This window comes from Moschus berezovskii, chromosome 9, assembly GCF_049115385.1.
Source record: "Moschus berezovskii isolate FMDL1 chromosome 9, NW_MosBer_1.0, whole genome shotgun sequence".
Taxonomy (NCBI): Eukaryota; Metazoa; Chordata; class Mammalia; order Artiodactyla; family Moschidae; genus Moschus; species Moschus berezovskii.
Window position 1 is genome coordinate 42,987,067 of NC_142468.1, and position 23,125 is coordinate 43,010,191.

General features: G+C 42.0%; 1 protein-coding gene across 3 annotated transcripts in view; it reads left to right on the top strand.

Moving 5' to 3' along the window:
• The window catches only part of GALK2 (galactokinase 2), a 152,012-nt gene that overhangs the window by 94,020 nt on the left and 34,867 nt on the right, over window positions 1-23,125 (top strand). For all 3 annotated transcript variants that reach the window (XM_055435659.2, XM_055435658.2, XM_055435660.2), the window contains exon 8: window positions 4,970-5,180. In XM_055435659.2, coding sequence (XP_055291634.2) covers window positions 4,970-5,180 — 211 coding nt within the window. The remainder of the gene's footprint in view (window positions 1-4,969; window positions 5,181-23,125) is intronic.

The window sequence follows — 23,125 nt, forward strand, 5'->3', positions numbered from 1 at the left end:
ACTTCCATTAAGTTAAATGTCCTTTTATATGCTCTTGTCACATCCTGCATTTTTCCACTATAGCAGTTTATCACGTGGAGGAATTTCTTCACTGTATAGTTATTACTTGATGCCCGTCTCCTTGGGTTGACTGTGAGCTGCAGGCAGTCCTGAGCCATGAGTGCTGCATTCACAGGAGCAAACATGCATTGCATGCAGTTGTGTGCAAGTGAAGGTTAAGTGTTGAGTTGAAAAGGGCTGTAGTTTTAAGCTGAAGTGATGGATGCAAAGCACAGTGCTGCGACTCACAGGTATGGGGAACACAGGATGGAAGGTGATAGGAAAGTGGGAGGTGATGACGCTTGCCTGTGTTTTCTTACAAGTGGTTAGAAATTGGAGCTTGGCAAGTTTCTCTTGGCTTGGGCAAAACCTTCAGGTGTATTTGTTTTGAGATAATAGTTGAGACTAAGGACTGAGTTCAGTTTGCTGAACCCAGAATGGAGTTTGGAGAGAAAGTGACAAGAAAAGATCAGGAGGCTGGGGGGTTAAACTTGGGAGATATCTTTAGTAATAACAAAAGGAGAAAGCTGAGTCATGGATGGAAATGTAAGGACCGGAGAGGTGAGAGGGAAGCCGGGAAAATTCAGTGCTACAGGGAATGTGAAGAAGGTAGGTAGTGAAGAATCCCAGAAGCCAGCAATTTATTAAGGAATAAGAGGACTGAGAAATCCTGTGACTTTGGAAGTACTTTTGGAGATAAGAAGGACCTCTGGGAAACCATCTTCAACAGTGAGAGTGGCCACAGAGGGCTCAGAAGTGGTGACTTGGGTCACTGGTTTTAGTCGTCAGACAGTAAAAGGAGAAAAGAAGAGCAGTAGCTTTAGTTATAAGAATTTGATGAGTGGAAACACCTGTATATGTTTGAAGGCCCAGGAAAAGGTGTCCTGTGGGGAAGGTATAACCAGAGAGACATTATTTAATCTTTACTGTAGCTTATGAGGTAGCCATTAGGTATCCCATTTTACAAATAGGGAATTTCTAGTCAAAGTGGGTCATGACTTGTTCTGTGTAAGTGCAGGAGTTCAGCCTTCTTTTTGCATTGTGCCCTTTAGGGGTTAGGCATGCATGAGCTCCAGAGCACCAGGCTTGAGGATGCCTTAGAAAAAAGATAGACTGTGCTGAGGGTACAGTGAGGATTGTAGCAGAGTCATTCTGCACAGTTTTGCAGATTTATTCAGACTTATTCTGTGGCCTGCAAACTAATATGGAGAACACGGAGAGTGGGAATGACTAATAGTGAGGAAGGTCAACATTGTGAATGTGTTCATGATGGTTATGAACTCAACATGGGCACGGAAGTCACTGGGGGATGGTTCCATGTAGCTGGAAGAGGGTGAGGGGAGGCTAGCAACAAAAAAGTATCCACAATAAAAAGTTATGTATAATCCCTTTTATATCAAACTATATGTGTATAGGTATGCATGAAGTATGCATAAAAATGTATCATAGGATGTAAGATGGGAAATTGATGGTTATCTTATTGGGATGATTACAGATGATTTACGTCATCATTTTTTTTTTAATCCTCAAATTGTTATGTGTTTCTTCAAATTTAAAAATAAGCATGTGTGATTTATAGAACCCAAACCACCAACAACACAGCTGCTTTTGTTGTGTGGAAAATACTTATCAGAGAAGGGATTTGAAATTTTATCCTTTGCTGACCTAGTGAGGAGAAAGACTTGGTACTTTCCCCATTGATTTGTTAATACTGCAAAATGCAATGAGAAAGTCAGAGAGAGGTGGGTTCTGACAGATAGGTTCCTGAGTTAGGGTCCATATCTTAGCACTTTCCTACCATACCTCTTACTGGAAGCCCCAGGGAGCCTCCCAGACTGAGGAGGTTTTCCAGTTGGAGGAGATTGCTGATTTTGCACGTGGGACAACCTGTAAGTCTGGGGAGCTGACACCCTTGGAATCAGCCCTCAATCAATGGTAGATGAGACCTAGGGGATAAATACCTGAGCTTTCTTGTCTGAATAGGACACATCTGAGGTGTATACATGCAGGTCCCAGAGTGCCCAGCAGGCCCAGCCTCACAAACTTCCATATCATTGCACTTTGTATCGGCTTCTCTTCCTATCTCGTTTCCCACTCCTCTGCCAAAACTTCTGTGTATCACCCTCTCCCCACAGATTCTTGTCTCGGGGTCTGCTTCCGAGAGAAATCAGCCTAAGACAGGGTCTCAGCACTATTTATCTACCTCTTTGCATGACTGTGGACAAAATATTCATAGACTGCTTTCTTCTCCACAGAGCATCAGCCAGGCTCAGGAACTCCCAGGAATGGAATCTGAAATAGTGAAAAGAAAATGGTAGATGCTGGCAAAGAACTGCTTTCTCTGATATCCCCAGCCTGCTGCTGAGTGAGGAACTTGTCACAAAATGACCCCTAGCCCTGCTTCACGAATGTGAAGTAGGGCGAGGCACCCGGGCTGTGAGTGGCAAATTCCTTCACGAAGTTCTGTGTTTGGGCAACAGATCTTACCCACCCACTTCCCTCATCTGCAAGTCATCTTTATGTTTCCCGAGCCAAAGTGTTTGGGCGGCTTTCCTATTTGACTCCTACAATGTAGTGGACTACTCAGGGCCTCATGGCTGTGCAGCTGTCACTGAGGGCATGTGGTAGAGTTAATTGAAATACACACTGAACTGGCTCTGTGGCTCCTCCAGCTGAGAGCTAACTGGGCCCAACAGCAGACTGGGATATTGCTAGAGTAACTGCTAGTGTCTGTCTGTGGAACAAAGGCACACAGAGAGGCAGCCTTTGAAAACAACTTTGCAGACTTTCTCCCCACACAGTCCTGGGACAGTTTCCTGGGACCAAGTGCCTGAAGCAATGTGATTTGTTGAAGTGACGCCAGGATTGGGAACTTGGGAGATGGTGTGTACTGAAGGGTTCTTAGGAAGAGCCCACTCTCATCACTTAGGGATCTTTCTTTGATTTTTTTCCCCACATTTCCTTCTTATTTTAGAAGGAACCCATCAGAGTGTCTTTAATCATTGCAACGTTCACTTCTAACACAAATCTTAGTTTGTGTTTAGAAACCATTTCTAAGACTTGTGTGGTGATTTGAACTCATATGAGTAGTGTGACATAGATATCAAGCATAGCCCATTAGGAATGTGACCTTGGGGAAGCAAGAAAGAGGTGCAGGATGTGGGATAAATTTCCAACTCTATTCTTACTAGCTAGGAGACTTTGGGTTAAGTCACTCTCATCTCTTAAATAAGGTAATAATATCTTTCTCAGAGTTGTCAAAGGTGAAAAGAAGTAAAAATCACATTTAAATCATATGACATCATACAAGTGTGAATTTCTTAACTTCATTGCTTATCTCAGTTGGATCTGAATCTGTGTTTTGAGAAAGCATAACTCTAGATCATCCACTTTAGCTCTATTTCTGTATAAAATTAATATTTTGTATGTTGTATGTTTTTCTTTTGTTTTATGTATTTTTTTGTTTATGTATGTTTTTATGTTCTATGTATGTCTATAAGTTTTCTGAAATTATTTTTGGGATACATTGGGTATTCCAAAAGTACCCCATTTGGGACCATGAATGAATGAGTTTAATGAATGAATGAATCTATCTGTGGATTCTGTGGAATGAATCTGTCAGTCAGTTCAGAACTGCCGCTGCTGCTGCTGCTAAGTCGCTTCAGTCGTGTCCGACTCTGTGCGACCCCATAGATGGCAGTCCACCAGGCTCTGCTGTCCCTGGGATTCTCCAGGCAAGAACACTGGAGTGAGTTGCAGAAGAAAGGTCTTAGTCTGTGTCCTTGCTTTTAAAAATGGCGCCATGTTCTGTGAAATAATTGAATAGAATCATGTGATTCTATTGTCCCCTTTTCCAGTTCTGCTTTAAAATCATTAACTCCTTTCAAATGTATGAGCCAGAGTTTTTAAAAGAGGATTAATGAATATAAGAACTACTGTTATTAACATTCTTCAGAAGTGAGTGGCCCTAACCAAAGTATAATGGTCTTTTGGTAAATCTGCTTCCTGTCAAAAAGAAAGAAAATCAAATCATCATCATAATAGAAGAGTAAATCAGATGCACATTTCCCTTCTCTTGCTTGCTCCTTTTTGCTGTTTGCATTGTCTGCACCTGCGGTCCTCACACCCTGGGAATGAATTTTATAGACCTCCAGGGTGAGAGATACCTTCATTATTTTGACTGTCACCTGCTCTGAAGGGCTCAGTCAGTGGTTTGAGGAGAATGAGGGACACACATCCTGGAGTGTGGTTCCTGTGAGTGGACCTGGTTACAAAGGTTTGGATTATACTCACTGTCACCAGCAGATTGAGGGGGTGACTCAGGATGTAACTGGAAGCCAGACCCTTTTCTTGAGGTTAGAGAACATACAGCTGTACTACTACCAACGACCTAATGAAATGGTTTTTCATAAGGTCACCAATGAGGTTTTCATTTAAAATCTGGGACTTGACTCCAAATGCCAGATACTTAAATTCGTTAGCCATTTCAAAGAGGCATGTGGTAAACAGGAAGTGCTCTAATGAAATCGGGCATTCAGTGTGTACCTCAGGACTCAGGTCATGTGTGAGATTTGAATAGTTTTCTGTTGACTTTATAGAGAGCGGTGTTTGGGGGATGAACTGAATAGGGACCAACCAACAAAATTATTCAAAGAAATAGCCCTGAGGGAAAGTGGTGACAGGCAAAAAAAATCAGTGGGGGATTATTATTATTACTTCTTTTTTGGAAAAATACTTAACTCGCCTGTGAGTGTCACACAAGCATGTTTAATTTCAAACATCTGAACTCAGAGTTCATTTTCAAGCAGTGGTGGGAATTGTGAATAGGTTGAATGGAAAAAAAAAGCTGAAAGTTGAATTTTGCACATTAAAATATGTATATCAATTTCTGGAATGAAAACTGACTATATATCTCGGTTTGAATTTGCAGCTCCTGGCTAAGCACAAAAGCTTGCCATGGAAAGAAGTGCTGCGTCTGGAGGAGGTGCAGGCCAAACTGGGGATCAGTCTGGAAGAAATGCTTTTGATCACAGAGGACGCCCTTCACCCTGAACCCTACAGCCCTGAGGAGATCTGCAAATGTCTGGGAATTAGCCTGCAGGAACTCAAGACCCAAATTCTCAGTACAAACACTCAAGATGGTGAGTCTGCTGGAGAAAATAGGGCATGTGTTGTTCCCCCACCTGCAGGTGGAAACTTTCCGTGCCCCATGGATTTTTACTGATTTTGAAGCATGCTTGAGGGAATTTGGAGAATGTATGTATTTTGGTAAACTTAATTATCTAGATTCTTGGCTTCATTAAATTCAAAATTCATTCTTACTGATCTGCTATATGCTGGATTTTCTTGTGAGGCAAAGGTGAATAACACACACTTTTGCCCTCAAGAAGTTCCCAGTTCACCATTGTGATTCTCCTGCTTTGGCCTATGCCAACCACAGAATTACAATGGTCAGGGAAAATTCTCTGGAAGCATCATGCGTTTTTTCAAATGTGAGCCCAACTCAGTTTAGGGATCAGAAACCAAAGTGATGATCTAATAAAATATTAAATGTACATTTATAGTTTGTTTTGGTATTTAAAAATTTTTGTAGGAAGCATCTTGTGGCACCTAGAAAAAGTTATGTTACCTTTTTTTTTCCAATTTTATTTATTTTTTTCAAGTTGAACAAACTAAATTTCTTTAAACAAACTTACTTATACTCCAGAGTCCTTTAAAAACTTAATAGCATTTATACATTGAAGGTATTTGATTTTCTTGTAACTAGCACTTCAAATGCAACAAGCATTTGAAGCAACAAGCATTTGACCTAACAAGTAAAACTTTCTACAGTTCATAACTTTTATAAATAAATTAAATGTACAGTGAATAAGTTCTCTGAAATATTTCAATATTTCTGCAGGTTTAGTAACATCGTAAAATACATTTCAACTAAAATTCACAAATCTAAAAACCTGTTAGGCATTTTTAGGCGTTTTAAGATGGAAATGAAGACCAATGTTACATCGTAATATGCCAATTACAAATAGTACTTCAAATAGCAAATACTACAGTTTGTCCCAAACTTTAAAAACTATTCATGAACTCAACACTGAACTATTGATGGCTATGAGAATTGTTTCCTAGCCTTTTTGAAAATTTCAACCCATTTACGTTTAAGGTAATTATTGCTAAGTACGATCCCGTAGCCATTTTCTTTATTGCTTTGGGTTCAAGTTTATACACTCTTTCTGTATCCTGTCTATAGAAGATCCTTTAGCATTTGTTGGAGAGCTGGTTTGGTGATGCTGAATTCCCTCAGCTTTTGCTTGTCTGTAAAGCTTTTGATTTCTCCTTCATATTTGAATGAGATCCTTGCTGGGTATAGTAATCTGGGCTGTAGGGTATTTTCTTTCATCACTTTAAGTATGTCTTGCCACTCCCTTCTGCCTGAAGAGTTTCTGTTGAAAGATCAGCTGTTATCCTTATGGGAATCCCCTTATGTGTTATTTGCTGCTTTTCCCTTGCTGCTTTTAATATTTGTTCTTTGTGTTTGATCTTTGTTAATTTGATTAATATGTGTCTTGGAGTATTTCGCCTTGGGTTTATCCTGTTGGGGACTCTCTGGGTTTCTTGGACTTGGGTGATTATTTCTTTCCCCATTTTAGGGAAGTTTTCAACTATTATCTCCTCAAGTATTCTCTCATGGTCTTTCTTTTTGTCTTCTTCTTCTGGGACTCCTATGATTCGAATGTTGGAGCGTTTAACATTGTCCCAGAGGTCTCTAATATTGTCCTCATTTCTTTTAATTCGTTTTTCTTTTTTCCTCTCTATTTCATTTATTTCTACAATTCTATCTTCTAGCTCGCTTATCCTGTCTTCTGCCTCTGTTATTCTACTGTTTGTTCCCTCCAGAGTGTTTCTGATCTCATCTATTGCATTATTCATTGTACATTGACTCTTTTTTATTTCTTCCAAGTCCTTATTAAATCTTTCTTCCATCTTCTCAATCCTTTTCTCCAGGTTATTTATCTGTAACTCCATTTTGCTTTCAAGATTTTGAATCATTTTCACTATCAAAATTTGAAATTCTTTATCAGGTAAATTCCCTATATCTTCTTCTTTTGTTTGTGTTGGTGGGCAATTATCTTGTTCCTTTACTTGCTGGGTATTTCTCTGCCTCTTCATCTTGCTTATATTGCTTTGCTTGGGGTGGCCTTTCCCTCTTCTTGCAGTTTGTGGAGTTCTCTTTATTACGTAGTTTCTTCGCTGTGTGTGGGGTTGGACGGGTGACTAGTCCGGGTTCCCTGGTTAGGGAAGCATGTGTCGGTGTTCTGGTGGGTGGAGCTGGATTTCTTCTCTCTCCTTTAGAAGACAATGGGCTGTTTTTCTGGGAGCCTGATGTCCTCTGCCAGTATTCAGAAGTTGTTTTGTGGACTTTACTCCGCGTTCAAATGTTCTTTTGATGAATTTGTGGGGGAGAAAGTGGTCTTGCCATCTTATCCCTCCGCCATCTTGTTCCTTCCTCCCAGAACACTGGATTCTTATATTCCACTTGGTCGTGGAGTATCTCTTCCCAGCTGCTCCAGCAAGGCGCAGCCACTGTACCTTACCTTGGACGAGGGTTATCCCCTCAAGGCTGCGCCTCCTGCTTTGAATGTAGATCAGCTCCTCTCGGCCCTCCGGTGCCCAAGCAGCCACCGCCTCCTGAACGTGGTACAGCTCCTCTCGGCCACCGCCCTAACCCTGGGCGCAGGGTAGCTCATCTCAGCCACGATTCTGCACGTGGTCGGTTGCGCCGGAGCCGGGCGTCTCCCGCGTCTGCGCCGCCGGAGCCGGGCGTCTCCCGCGTCTGCGCCGCCGGAGCCGGGCGTCTCCCGCGTCTGCGCCGCCGGAGCCGGGCGTCTCCCGCGTCTGCGCCGCCGGAGCCGGGCGTCTCCCGCGTCTGCGCCGCCGGAGCCGGGCGTCTCCCGCGTCTGCGCCGACGGAGCCGGGCGTCTCCCGCGTCTGCGCCTGCGCCGCCGGAGCCCGGCGTCTCCCGCGTCTGCGCCGCCGGAGCCGGGCGTCTCCCGTGTCTGCGCCTGCACCGCCGGAGCCGGGCGTCTCAGTTATGTTACCTTTATCAGTGAATTGCAACAACAAATTATTTCTTACTAGAATTAAATCAGGATCTGATGAGGAACATGTATAACCCTTGTCATGCAGTTAGTATACCCTGTTTCTAGTTTTGTGATTGCCTGTTTTGAAGATAATGAATATCAGGACATGTAATTCATAGTGTTATCCAGTAGAAAGCAAAGAAGAACTAAAGGGCCCCTTGATGAAAGTGAAAGAGGAGAGTGAAAAAGTTGGCTTAAAACTCAACATTCAGAAAACTAAGATTGTGGCATCCGGTCCCATCACTTCATAGCAAATAGATGGGGAAACAATGGAAACAGAGACTTTATTTTATTGGGCTCCAAAATCACTGCAGATGGTGACTGCAGCCATGAAATTAAAAGTTGCTTGCTCCTTGGAAGGAAAGCTATGACAAACCTAGACAGCATATTAAAAAGCAGAAACAGTACTTTGTCAACAAAGGTCTGTCTAGTCAAAGCTATGGTTTTCCCAGTAGTCATGTATGGATGTGAGAATTGGACTACAAAGAAAGCTGAGTGGTGAAGAATTGATGCTTTTGAACTATGGTGTTGGAGAAGATTCTTGAGTACCTTGGACAGCAAGGAGAGCTAACCAGTCCATCCTAAAAGCAATCAGTCCTGAATATTCATTGGAAGGACTGATGCTGAAGCTGAAGTTCCAATACTTTGGCCACTAGATGTGAAGAACTGAATCATTTGAAAAGACCTTGGTGCTGGGAAAGATTGAAGGTGGGAGGAGAAGGGGATGACAGAGGATGAGACGGTTGGATGGCATCACCAACTCGATGAATGAACATGAGTTTGAGTAAGCTCTGGGAGTTGGTGATAGACAGGGAGGCCTGGTTTGCTGCAGTCTATGGAGCCGCAAAGAGTCAGACATGACTGAGTGACTGAACTGAACAGATCCAGTGAATCTGGTCCTGCTGCTTGCCACTTACAAAATCAATTACGTCCTCACAAATGTTGGTAGAAAAGTGGCTTTAATTAGAATGCTGGCAAGGTTCTGCTCAATTCCAATAGGATGTTAAAATATTGTGAAATCTAAAGCAATATTGGTTCAGCAAATCAAATGGTTCCTTTTTTAAAAGTAATTTTTAATGGGACTATATAGTTGACTTACAATGTTGTTTTTGCTGTACAGCAAAATGAATCAACCAGGCATATACATATATCCACTCTTCTAGACTCCATTCCCATATAGAACATTACAGAGCACTGAGAGTACCCTATGCTATACAGTAAGTTTTTATTAGTTTTTATATACAGTAGTATGTATATGTCAATTGAAATGCTCTTTTGTATGGTGCCTTTTTTGTCACTGAGATGAAGTGAAAAAAAAAATTCACAATTCAGTAAGCATCTCTTTTTTCTTATCCTTTCTTTTTTCATACTCATTTTTCTGATTATTATACTTCTTATATAAAAGGATCTAGGTTAGAGCAGTGCTCCCATCTGCTGTGGAACCACATTCTGAAACACCAGGAAGTCTTCACTGCTTAGGTTGACACATGTGGCTCACTTAAGCATGGAGGCTTTTTCTGTTTGTCTATTGTTTTTATACTATTAACATAAAAAAACCTGAGATGGAAGCCAGGCAAATGTTGGAGCTAGAGCCTTAGAGTGGCTTCTCAGAAGTAAAGGTTTTCTATTTGCAAGACATCAATGGTGGGAGCTTGGACATCTAGCTAAGATCCAGTAGTCTCTTCATGAGGTCAAGTTGGGGATGAGAAGTTAGCGGAAAGATCAGGGCCCCATTTCCACCCCATTCACTTCAGTTCTACAACTGGATTTTGAGTGCCTACAGTGGATTTGCCTGCTAAAGGCAGGCAATTGCTACAATTGCTGGCAGCTGTAGGATAAGATTTCAGTGTGTCTGCCCTCTGATGCCCCCTCGCAATACCTACCGTCTTAGTTGGGTTTCTCTTACCTTGGGCGTGGGATATCTCTTCACAGCTGCTCCAAGAAAGCGCAGCCACTGCACCTTACCTTGGATGAGGGGTATCTCCTCAAGGCCGCCCCTCCTGACCTTGAACGTGGAGTAGCTCCTCTCGGCCCTCCTGCGCCCGCGCTGCCACTGACTATTGGACGTGGGGTAGCTCCTCTCAGCCGCCGGCCCTGGCCTCAGGCGTGGGGTAGCTCCTCACGGCCGCGCCTCTCTGCGTGGTCGGTTGTACCGGGCCGGCGTCTCTCTGCGTGGTCGGTTGCGCCAGGGCCAGCGTCTCTTGCATCTGCCGAATGTGGTCCACTGGAGAAGGGAATGGCAAACCACTTCAGTATACTTGCCTTGAGAACCCCATGAACACTATCAAACGGCAAAATGATAGGCTACTGAATGAGGAATTCCTCAGGTCGGTAGGTACCCAGTATGCTACTGGAGATCAGTGGAGAAATAACTCTAGAAGGAATAAAGGGATGGAGCAAAAGCAAAACCAATACCCAGTTGTGGATGTGACCGGTGATAGAAGCAAGGTCCGGTGCTGTAAAGAGCAATATTGCATAGGAACCTGGAATGTTAGGTCCATGAATCAAGGCAAATTGGAAGTGGTCAAACAAGAGATGGCAAGAGTGAACATCGACATTCTAGGAATCAGTGAACTAAAATGGACTGGAATGGGTGAATTTAACTCAGATGACCATTATATCTACTACTGTGGGCAGGAAGCCCTTAGAAGAATGGAGTAGCCATCATGGTCAAAAAAGAGTCCGAAATGCAGTACTTGGATGCAATCTTAAAAACGACAGAATGATTTCTGTTCGTTTCCAAGGCAAACCATTCAGTATTACAGTAATCCAGGCCTATGCCCCAACCAGTAATGCTGAAGAAGCCGAAGTTGAACGGTTCTATGAAGAACTACAAGACCTTTTAGAATGAACACCCAAAAAAGATGTCCTTTTCAGTATAGGGGACTGGAATGCAAAAGTAGGAAGTCAAGAAGCCCCTGGAGTAACAGGCAAATTTGGCCTTGGAGCACGGAATGAAGCAGGGCAAAGGCTGAAAGAGTTTTGCCAAGAGAACGCACTGGTCATAGCAAAAACCCTCTTCCAACAACACAAGAGAAGACTCTACACATGGACATCACCAGATGGTCAACACCAAAATCAGATTGATTATATTCTTTGCAGCCAAAGATGGAGAAGCTCTAAACAGTTAGCCAAAACAAGACCAGGAGCTGACTGTGGCTCAGATCATGAACTCCTTATTGCCAAATTTAGACTTAAATTGAAGAAAGTAGGGAAAACCACTAGACCATTCAGATATGACCTAAATCAAATCCCTTATGATTATACAGTGGAAGTGAGAAATAGATTTAAGGGACTAGATCTGATAGATAGAGTGCCGGATGAACTCTGGACGGAGGTTTGTGACATTGTACAGGAGACGGGGACCAAGACCATCCCCATGGAAAAGAAATGCAAAAGAGCGAAATGGCTGTCTGAGGAGGCCTTACAAATAGCTGTGAAAAGAAGAGAAGCGAAAAGCAAAGGAGAAAAGGAAAGATATAAGCGTCTGAATGCAGAGTTCCAAAGAATAGCAAGGAGAGATAAGAAAGCCTTCCTCAGCGATCAATGCAAAGAAATAGAGGAAAACAACAGAATAGGAAAAGCAAGAGATCTCTTCAAGAAAATTAGAGATTCCAAGGGAACATTTCATGCAAAGATGGGCTCGATAAAGGCCAGAAATGGTATGGACCTAACAGAAGCAGAAGATATTAAGAAAAGGTGGCAAGAATACACAGAAGAACTGTACAAAAAGATCTTCACGACCAAGATAGTCACGATAACGTGATCACTGACCTAGAGTCAGACATCTTGGAATGTGAAGTCAAGTGGGCCTTAGAAAGCATGACTACGAACAAAGCTAGTGGAGGGGATGGAATTCCAGTTGAGCTATTTCAAATCCTGAAAGATGATGCTGTGAAAGTGCTGCACTCAGTATGCCAACAAATTTGGAAAACTCAGCAGTGGCCACAGGATTGGAAAAGGTCGGTCTTCTTTCCAATCCCAAAGAAAGGGAATGCCAAAGAATGCTCAAACTACCGCACAATTGCACTCATCTCACACGTTAGTAAAGTCATGCTCAAAATTCTCCAAGCCAGGCTTCAGCAATATGTGAATCGTGAACTCCCAGATGTTCAAGCAGCTTTTAGAAAAGGCAGAGGAACCAGAGATCAAATTGCCAACATCTGCTGGATCATGGAGAAAGCAAGAGAGTTCCAGAAAAACATCTATTTCTGCTTCATTGACTATGCCAAAGCCTTTGACTGTGTGGATCACAATAAAGTGTGGAACATTCTGAAAGAGATGGGAATACCAGACCAGCTGACCTGTCTCTTGAGTAACCTGTATGCAGGTCAGGGAGCAACAGTCAGAACTGTACATGGAACAACAGACTGGTTCCAAATAGGAAAAGGAGTACGTCAAGGCTGTATATTGTCACCTTGCTTATTTAACTTATATGCAGAGTACATTATGAGGAACGCTGGGCTGGAAGAAGCAGAAGCTGGAATCAAGATTGCCGGGAGAAATATCAAGAACCTCAGATATGCAGATGACACCACCCTTATGGCAGAAAGTGAAGAGGAACTCAAAAGCCTCTTGATGAAAGTGAAAGAGGAGAGTGAAAAGGTTGGCTTGAAGCTCAACATTCAGAAAACAAAGATCATGGCATCTGGTCCCATCACTTCATGGGAAATAGATGGAAAAACAGTGGAAACAATGTCAGACTTTATTTTTTGGGGCTCCAAAATCACTGCAGATGCTGATTGCAGCCATGAAATTAAAAGACGCTTACTCCTTGGAAGGAAAGTTATGACCAACCTTGATAGTACATTAAAAAGCAGAGACATTACTTTGCCAACAAAGGTCCGTCTAGTCTAGGCTATGGTTTTTCCCATGGTCATGTATGGATGTGAGAGTTGGACTGTGAAGAAAGCTGATCGCCTAAGAATTGATGCTTTTGAACTGTGGTGTTGGAAAAGACTCTTGAGAGTCCCTTGTACTGCAAGGAGATCCAACCAGTCCATTCTAAAGGAGAGCAATCCTGGTTGTTCATTGGAAGGACTGATGCTAAAGCTGAAACTGCAATACTTTGGCCACCTCATGCCACGAGTTGACTCACTGGAAAAGACTCTGATTTTAGGAAAGGTTGGGGGCGGGAGGAGAAGGGGACGACAGAGAATGAGATGGCTGGATGGCATCACCGACTTGATGGACATGAGTTTTAGTGAACTCTGGGTGTTGGTGATGGACAGGGAGGCCTGGCATGCTGTGATTCATGGGGTCGCGGAGAGTCGGACACGACTGAGCGACTGAACTGAACTGAACTGTAGGATAAGATAAGGAAATCTTCTGAGGGCAGGGAAAAGGTTTTGGTTCCCAACACTGTTAGATCCAATTTAATTTGATGAATATTTGTTGAATTTCTAGATGAACAAACTGGCCTATAGACTTCATCAGAGTTGCGGCCTGTTTTTTAAAAAATAAAATCTTCCTGGAATACAGCCATCTATATGAGCTATGGCTGCTTTTGCACTGCAATGACAGATTTAAGTAGTTGTGACAGAGTCTAAATGGCCCACAAAATCTAAAATATTTACTATCTGGCTCTTGGCATATAAAGTTTGCTGACACCACTCCAGAAAGGCAGTAGACCAAAGGGTAGCCATAAGGCCTGGATTAAGATCTCAGACTTCTGTTTTTTTTTTTTTTCCCAAGACATCTTTATTTACTATATTTGGGACCTGATTTGAAAGTTTTTAATCTTTCTGTTATCTTGGTTTTTCCCCGAAATAGGCATAAGAGAAAGAGGTACTTAAATAAGTAATTGGTGTAATGTGCTAGGAACAATGCTTGGTAATGGAGGAACTCATAAACATCAACTATTTCTGCTATTTGTCTTCCCTCTCCTGCTTCCCCCACTCTAGGCCCTGAGGCTGAGCATTGGGAACACAGAAGTAAACACAACAGGGTTTGATACTTAAGGAGTTTACAAAAGAGTGGTGGAAACAAATAGAGAAAAAACTGATCCAGCAGGAAGTAATGAGTGAAGGGAGGGAGGTGTTCTTGGGTCTGGGGAGACCAGAAAAGAAAGAAATCAGAGCTGGCTTTACGAAGGAGACAGCAACCAGACAAAAGTTAGAGAATAAATAGAAATTTCCTAGGTAGACAGGCAGAAAAACTTCCAGGCAGAGAGGAGTAAGAGAGGAATCCAGAGAACTACAGACAATTGAATGTTTTCTGAAAATAATGGTGAGTGATATATATCAGGTTGATTTTGTAGATAGGCCATCATCAACATTTTGTTAAATACTGTGTGCAAATGTTTTATGGATAATGGGGAAATTCATAAAATATTTATTGAATAAAAACATTGGGTAGGTCATTGGATAGGGAGTGCTTCATCCAGTTTCTTATATTTAGCAAATATATGTGTTAACTTCACTGGGCTGGGTATTATGCTGGATGCTGGGATACAGTGATAAGTATAGGACATGATCTCTACTTTACAATGACCTAGTAAACTCCGGGAGTTGGTGACGGACAGGGAGGCCTGGCGTGCTGCGATTCATGGGGTCGCAAAGGGTCGGACACGGCTGAGTGACTGAACTGAACTGAGTGTCTGATTGGCGAGGGTGCTTCACAACAGTCACAGTAGATAATACCCATGGTAATAACGGTGTTTATTATGAGTCCTGAGTTTGGAGGAGAGAGTGACTAAATGCCTAGAGAATGTGGCTTGAATTTGAGCTAGATTTTAAAAGAAAGTTATGGCCTTCCCAGGAGGAGAGTGGTGACAGGCCATTGCAGGCAGAAAGTAGAGTCTGGAAGACAGACATGAGACATGGGGTATTTGAAAAATGTGTCAAGAGGTGTTGTGTGCAGTATGAGTTGGATGCCAAAAATATTGGCTAAAGGGATGCCTGTTCTCTTCTCCATCACAGAAAAGCCTGAAATGGGGGATTGTTGGTGGATATCTCAGTGAGTAGATTCTTAAAACTATAAAGGGCAGTTCAGCTGGAATTGATGATTACCTGTGTCTAGAAGGGAAGGGAAGGAAGGAGGGAAGAAAGGGAAGAAGAAAAGAAATAGGAGATAAGGAAGGCTGAGATACGGATGCTGGGAAGTTAGGGAATTATAGATGGGAAGTGATTTTGGAGGCAGGATGATGAATTTCTGGTGATGTGGCAAGGCTTCTAAATAAAGATATAGAGCAAGTAAAGACCCGAAGTATATAATTAGATTTTGGGGTTTTTGGTTAAGAGGCAGAGAGACCTTAATAGACACTGAGAGTATTCACTGTCAAATGATCTTCATAAAGCAGCCTTTTCATGGTGTCATTTCTTAGTTCAGAAATCTTTAGAGGTCCACCATTACCTATTGCCTAAACTCTTTAATGTGGATGTTAAGTTTCTCCTCAATTTGGCCTTAACTCTGTTCTGTCCTGTCTCCTGTTTGAGCCCATACGTCCCCATTTGGACAATGTTGTTCTGGCTAAACTATCCCATTCACTAATTGCCTCTTTGTCTTCCCTTTAATCCTAACCATCACTGCCCATTCCTCTTTTCTGAAATATGGTTCCTATCTATTGTATAAAAGCTCAATAAATTCTTATCTGTATCCATCTCAGTGTGAAGCCTGTTCTTTGTCTGTATCCCTGTTCCTTTTTCTCTGCATCTGCCTGTTTCCCTCACCTCCCACCCCTCTTTTGAGTAAGCATTTTTTTAAAAAATTAGTTAATTTCTCAGAAAACTCTGGAAAACACAAAGGATAATTTTCTAATCATCGGATATCATTACTATTTATGTGTATATTTAAGTTTTAGCCCCATAAAGAATAATAATTTCATTGTTTTTGTAAAAGTTATGAATACTTAATCTTATCTCTTTATCTAAAATAACTTGCCTATTGGCCCACATGTATGACTTTCTCTAATTTATATAGGTTTCTTGAGTGCAAACAAAACCTATGTTGAATGAATGAATCTATTTTGTAATTCTGTCATCCTCAACTGGAGAAGGAAATGGCAACCCACTCCAGTGTTCTAGCCTGGAAAATCCCACGGACTGGGAAACGCCTGGCAGGCTACATACAATCCATGGGGTCACAAAGAGTCGGACACAACTGAGCGACTAACACTATCATCCACAAAGGATTCCCCCTTTTGCTTTTGCAATAAGTTAAAAAAATAGAAAACAAAACAAACAAGAAAACAACCATGAACATAAATAAGCCTGTGGGATTCTAGAGTCTCCTAGATTAATTTCACTTGATTTACTCTCTGAATCCAGCCATCTAGCCTCAGCCAAATTTCTTTCTGGATTCTCTTGGCATGCAGCTTTAACTTTAGCAGTCAAAATCTGTTTATATCATTGTCTTGTTTCTTCTGAGTCTGTGTTTGATTGGCCTAATTCTTTAGGTAAATGCTTCTATTACCCCTTTAGAAAATGTAGTTCTTATTGAATGTGGCACTGTCTTTATTTTTTTTTTTCCTGAAATAACACTTTATTCTAACTCATATACAAGGACATTTTGGTATGCTATTTATACAGTTTTCTTGAAAGTGAAAGTGAAGTCACTTAGTTGTGTCCGACTCTGCGACCCCATTGACTGTAGCCGACCAGGCTCCTCCGTCCATGGGATTTTCCAGGCAGGAATACTGGAGTGGGGTGCCATTTCCTTCTCCATGGCACTGTCTTTAGAATGTGTGAGTGGAGGCATAGATGACATGTATCCTCAGCAGGGGACTCAGAGGGTGCCACCACCCTGTTATTCCAGGTGTCTACACTTTAACATGCTTAGTTTTGACTTGGACAGATTTTCCTGTCATGGAAACCCATGATCCTCTGTTCTATTCTGCCAGAATTCCTTTGTTCTTTTACCTGGATAACATGGATGTGAGTATGAGTTGGGAGATGTTGACCTGAGGTGAGAGTACAAGGAGAAATGTTTACAGTCAAACTGTGGCTTGCAGCCTCTGCTAAACCAGTCAGAGTTCCAAAAGGCCATGTTCTTTTCTTTTCCCGAATTTCTAATAATTAGATTTGGAAATGCTCAAAGACCATTAAAATTAAACACACACACAAAGCAAAATTCTCAAGTCCTTTAGACATTGTTTAAATGGCTATAATCCATCACCAGGAACTTGTCAGGAAAAATTTAAGGATTATTCTTTAGGAAAAAATTTAAGGATTATTTATCGGGTGGCCCAGTGATAAAGAATCCGCCTGCCAAGGCAGGAATGCAGGAGATGCGGGTTCAATCCCTGGGTCAGTAAGATCCCCTAGAGGAAGAAATGGCTACCCACTCCACTATTCTTGCCTGGAGAATCCCATGGACAGAGGAGCCTGACAGATTACAGTCCATAAGGTCACAAAGAGAGTCAGACGCGACTGAGCATGCATGTATGCACACCCGCCCACAGATAGGAGTTATGTAAAATTGTGGCATAAGGTCTGGGTTTCTAGAAGCTCAGGGTCCAGGCTGATTTGGGAAGGATGTTTTCTCAGGTGTGACCCCAGAGGAAAAGGTGAAGCTGTGGAGAGAGTCAGGAGAGAGGCGCATGTATATCTGGCACGGGAGAGATAAGTCAGGGACACACATTGGAGGATAAACAGGGGAGTCCATGAAGGACTAAATAGAAACTGAGGTAGAAAATGTGTCAGGTGCTTTGGGCACTAGTTTGACAAAGGAGGGATGTATACGGATCATTCCCTTTGGGAATGCTCAGCCTATGTTGGGAAAATCCCCTGGATAAGGGAAAGGCTACCCACTCCAGTATTTTGGCCTGGAGAATTCCATGGAATGTATAGTCCATGGGATCGCAAAGAGTCGGACATGACTGAGCGACTTTCACTTCACTACACTTCAGCCTGTGTTCCAGGTTGGGTGGGCCTGTGCTTAGAGGCACTCTGCCAGGTGGACACTAATCTCCTTGCGTTGATTACCAACTTTGCCTGCGACTATCTGCTGACAAAGTGCTGTCCAGTCGCTGACTAATATGTTTGGATCCTTGATCCTTGTGAAGTCATAAGCAATAGTCATGACTTCTGAGCATGTATAAGGCACTGGCATAGAATGCTGTTTAGGAAGATATCTGTAGTATGAAAACAAACAACAAAAACTTACTTTATTGTTTATACAGTACTCTTAACTGTATCATTTGATTTGAATCTCACAATAACTCCAGGGCACATGGTTATCCTCATTTCACAGATGAGGAAACTGAGGTCATAGAATTACATGTAGTTACAAACTAGAGAGCTGGTAAGTGCTGGAGCCAGATCCCAAGTCCTAGTCTTTCGAGTTAATCCACTACTCTTGCTTCCTGTTTAATATTAGTGTATTAATAAACTGGCTGTAGCAATCCTGTACCGATAAGGGAGGTAATATCAAGTTTTCATTTTTCTTTCCTATGATTTTCTCTTGCAACATCACTGACTCGATAGACATGAGTTTGAGTGAACTCCAGGAGTTGGTGATGGACAGAGAGGCCTGGAGTGCTGTGATTCATGGGGTCGCAAAGAGTCGGACATGACTGAGTGACTGAACTGAACTGAAAGAGAAGTGATGAAGGTTGGTTACCTTGTGGATACAAAGTTTCCTTTTGGCTATTTCCCATTCTAGTGCTCTTGCCTTAGAAGATGTAAAGCCATGTGGCATCCAGTAGCTTCCTTAATTTAAGGAGCAAATTCAACTTGGCCAGAATGTGCCTGAGCTTTTGTGTTACAGAAAAGCCATGAGAAGTGCTGTGGAATTTTCTGGTTTGATAAAAAGGTAGTCCTCATGGATTATCTTATCTATATCAAAGAAGAGTAGTTTTTTTTATCTAATGGAGAAATATAATGGTTTGTGACATTGTACAGGAGACAGGGACCAAGACCATCCCCATGGAAAAGAAATGCAAAAAAGCAAAATGGCTGTCTGAGGAGGCCATACAAATAGCTGTGAAACAAATAGCTGTGAAAAGAAGAAAAGCCAAAAGCTAAGGAGAAAAGAAAAGATATAAGCGTCTGAATGCAGAGTTCCAAAGAATAGCAAGGAGAGATAAGAAAGCCTTCCTCAAAAATCAATGCAAAGAAATAGAGGAAAAAAACAGAATAGGAAAAACAGGAGATCTCTTCAAGAAAATTAGAGATTCCAAGGGAACACTTCATGCAAAGATGGGCTCGATAAAGGACAAATTTGGTATGGACCTAACAGAAGCAGAAGATATTAAGACGAGGTGGCAAGAATACACAGAAGAACTGTACAAAAAAGATCCTCATGACCAAGATAATCACAATGGCCTGATCACTCACCTGGAGTCAGACATCTTGGAATGTGAAGTCAAGTGGGCCTTAGAGAGCATAACTTCGAACAAAGCTAGTGGAGGTGATGGAATTCCAATTGAGCTATTTCAAATTGTGAAAGATGATGCTGTGAAAGTGTTGCACTCAATATGCCAGCAAATTTGGAAAACTCAGCAGTGGCCACAGGATTGGAAAAGGTCAGTCTTCATTCCAATCCCAAAGAAAGGCAATGCCAAAGAATGCTCAAACTACAGCACAATTGCACTCATCTCACACGCTAGTAAAGTCATGCTCAAAATTCTCCAAGCCAGGCTTCAGCAATACGTGAACCATGAACTTTCAGATGTTCAAGCTGGTTTTAGAAAAGGCAGAAGAACCAGAGATCAAATTGCCAACATCCGCTGGATCATGGAGAAAGCAAGAGAGTTCCAGAAAAACATCTATTTCTGCTGCATTGACTATGCCAAAGCCTTTGACTGTGTGGATCACAACAAACTATGGAAAATTCTGAAAGAGATGGGAATACCAGACCACCTGTCCTGCCTCTTGAGAAACCTGTATGCAGGTCAGGAAGCAACAGTTAGAACTGTACATGGAACAACAGACTGGTTCCAAATAGGAAAAGGAGTACGTCAAGGTTGTATAGTGTCACCGTGCTTATTTAACTTCTGTGCAGAGTACATCATGAGGAACGCTGGACTGGAAGAAGCACCAGCTAGAATCAAGATTGCTGGGAGAAATATCAATAACCTCAGATATGCAGATGACACCACCCTTATGGCAGAAAGTGAAGAGGAACTAAAAAGCCTTTTGATGAAAGTGAAAGAGGAGAGTGAAAAGGTTAGCTTGGAGCTCAACGTTCACAAAACAAAGATCATGGCATCTGGTCACATCACTTCATGGGAAATAGATGGGGAAAAAATGGAAACAGTGTCAGACTTTATTTTGTGGGGCTCCAAAATCACTGCAGATGGTGATTGCAGCCATGAAATTTAAAGATGTGTACTCCTTGGAAGGAAAGTTATGACCAACCTAGATAGTATATTAAAAAGCAGAGACATTACTTTGCCAACCAAGGTCCATCTAGTCAAGGCTATGGTTTTTCCAGTGGTCATGTATGGATGTGAGAATTGGACAGTGAAGAAAGCTGATCCCTGAAGAATTGATGCTTTTGAACTGTGGTGCTGGAGAAGACTCTTGAGAGTCCCTTGGACTGGAAGGAGATCCAACCAGTCCATTTTAAAGGAGATCAATCCTGTGTGTTCTTTGTAGGACTGATGGTAAAGCTGAAACTCCAATATTTTGGCCACCTCATGTGACGAGTTGACTCACTGGAAAAGAGTCTGATGCTGGGAGGGATTGGGGGCGGGAGGAGACAGGGATGACAGAGAATGAGATGGCTGGATGGCATCACCGACTCGATGGATGTGAGTTTGAGTGAACTCCGGGAGCTGGTGATGGACAGGGAGGCCTGGCATGCTGTGACTCATGGGGTCGCAAAGAGTTGGACACGACTGAGCGACTGAACTGAACTGAACTCGCAATATAAAAGGAGCCAGTAATTTCAATAACCAGTTGTGTTCTCAATATAAAGTAAATTGATTTAGAAATAAATATCAGGTACTACATTCTATGATTTTAACACATTAAATTGTTCTTATAAGAAAAGTTTTTTTATAAATAGCCTAGAAGAAACTCCAAAGGGTCTTTCTAGAGTTTACAGATATTGATTGAGCAGAAATCTTTACAATTTGTATGATGAACTTCTAATAAGGCCAAATAAAAATGAGTCCTTTAGGTTTGTCTTTTGTTTTAATTTTGACAAGATAATAGATCCTTCTGAAACAATATAAAAGAATAAATCAAGTAACTATGTTATGCACAAAAAATATGCTTTAGTTGTTCTGGAATACAGTTCAGTTCAGTTCAATTGCTCAGTCGTGTCCGACTCTTTGCAACCCCATGAACCACAGCATGCCAGGCCTCCCTGTCCAACACCAACTCCCGGGTTCACACAAATCCACCTCCATCGAGTCGGTGATGGCATCCAGCCATCTCATTCTCTGTCGTGCCTTTCTCCTCCTGCCCCCAATGCCTCCTAGCATCAGAGTCTTTTCCAGTGAGTCAACTGTTCGCGTGAGGTGGCCCAAGTATTGGGAGCTTCAGCTTTAGCATCAGTCCTTCCAATGAACACCTAGGACTGATCTTTCGAATGGACTGGTTGGATCTCCTTGCAGTCCAAGGGACTCTCAAGAGTCTTTTCCAACACCACAGTTCAAAAGCATCAGTTCTTTGACAATCAGCTTTCTTCACAGTCCAACTGTCATATCCATACATGATCACGGGAAAAACCATAGCCTTGACTAGACGGACCTTGGTTGGCAAAGTAATGTCTCTGCTTTTCAATATGCTATCCAGGTTGGTCATAACTTTCCTTCCAAGGAGTAAGCATCTTTTAATTTCATGGCTGCAATCAGCATCTGCAGTGATTTTGGAGCCCAAAAAAATAAAGTCTGACACTGTTTCCACTGTTTTTCCATCTATTTCCCATGAAGTGATGGGACCAGATGCCATGATCTTTGTTTTCTGAATGTTGAGCTTCACGCCATCTTTTTCACTCTCCTCTTTCACTTTCATCAAGAGGCTTTTGAGTTGCTCTTCACTTTCTGCCATAAGGGTGGTGTCATCTGCATATCTGAGGTTATTGATATTTCTCCCAGCAATCTTGATTCCAGCTTGTGCTTCTTCTAGCCCAGCGTTCCTCATGATGTACTCTGCATATAATTTGAATAAGCAGGGTGACACTATACAGCCTTAACGTACTCCTTTTCCTATTTGGAACCAGTCTGTTGTTTCATGTCCAGTTCTAACTGTTGCTTCCTGACCTGCATACAGGTTTCTCCAGAGTCAGGTCAGGTGGTCTGGTATTCCCATCTCTTTCAGAATTTTCCACAGTTTATTGTGATCCACACAGTCAAAGGCTTTGGCATAGTCAATGAAGCAGAAATAGATGTTTTTCTGGAACTCTCTTGCTTTCTCCATGATCCAGCGGATGTTGGCAATTTGATCTCTGGTTCTTCTGCCTTTTCTAAAACCAGCTTGAACATCTGGAAGTTCATGGTTCACGTATTGCTGAAGCCTGGCTTGGAGAATTTTGAGCATGACTTTACTAACGTGTGAGATGAGTGCAATTGTGTGGTAGTTTGAGCATTCTTTGGCATTGCCTTTCTTTGGGATTGGAATGAAGACTGACCTTTTCCAATCCTGTGGCCACTGCTGAGTTTTCCAAATTTGCTGGCATATTGAGTGTAGCACTTTCACAGCATCATCTTTCAGGATTTGAAATAGCTCAACTGGAATTCTATCACCTCCACTAGCTTTGTTCATAGTGATGCTTTCTAAGGCCCACTTGACTTCACATTCCAGGATGTCTGGCTCTAGGTCAGTGATCATACCATCGTGATTATTTGGTCATGAAGATCTTTTTTGTACAGTTCTTCTGTGTATTCTTGCCACCTTTTCTTAATATCTTCTGCTTCTGTTAGGTCCACACTATTTCTGTCCTTTATCGAGCCCATCTTTGCATGAAATGTTCCCTTGGTATCTCTAATTTTCTTGAAAAGATCTCTTGTCTTTCCTATTCTGTTGTTTTCCTCTATTTCTTTGCATTGATCGCTGAGG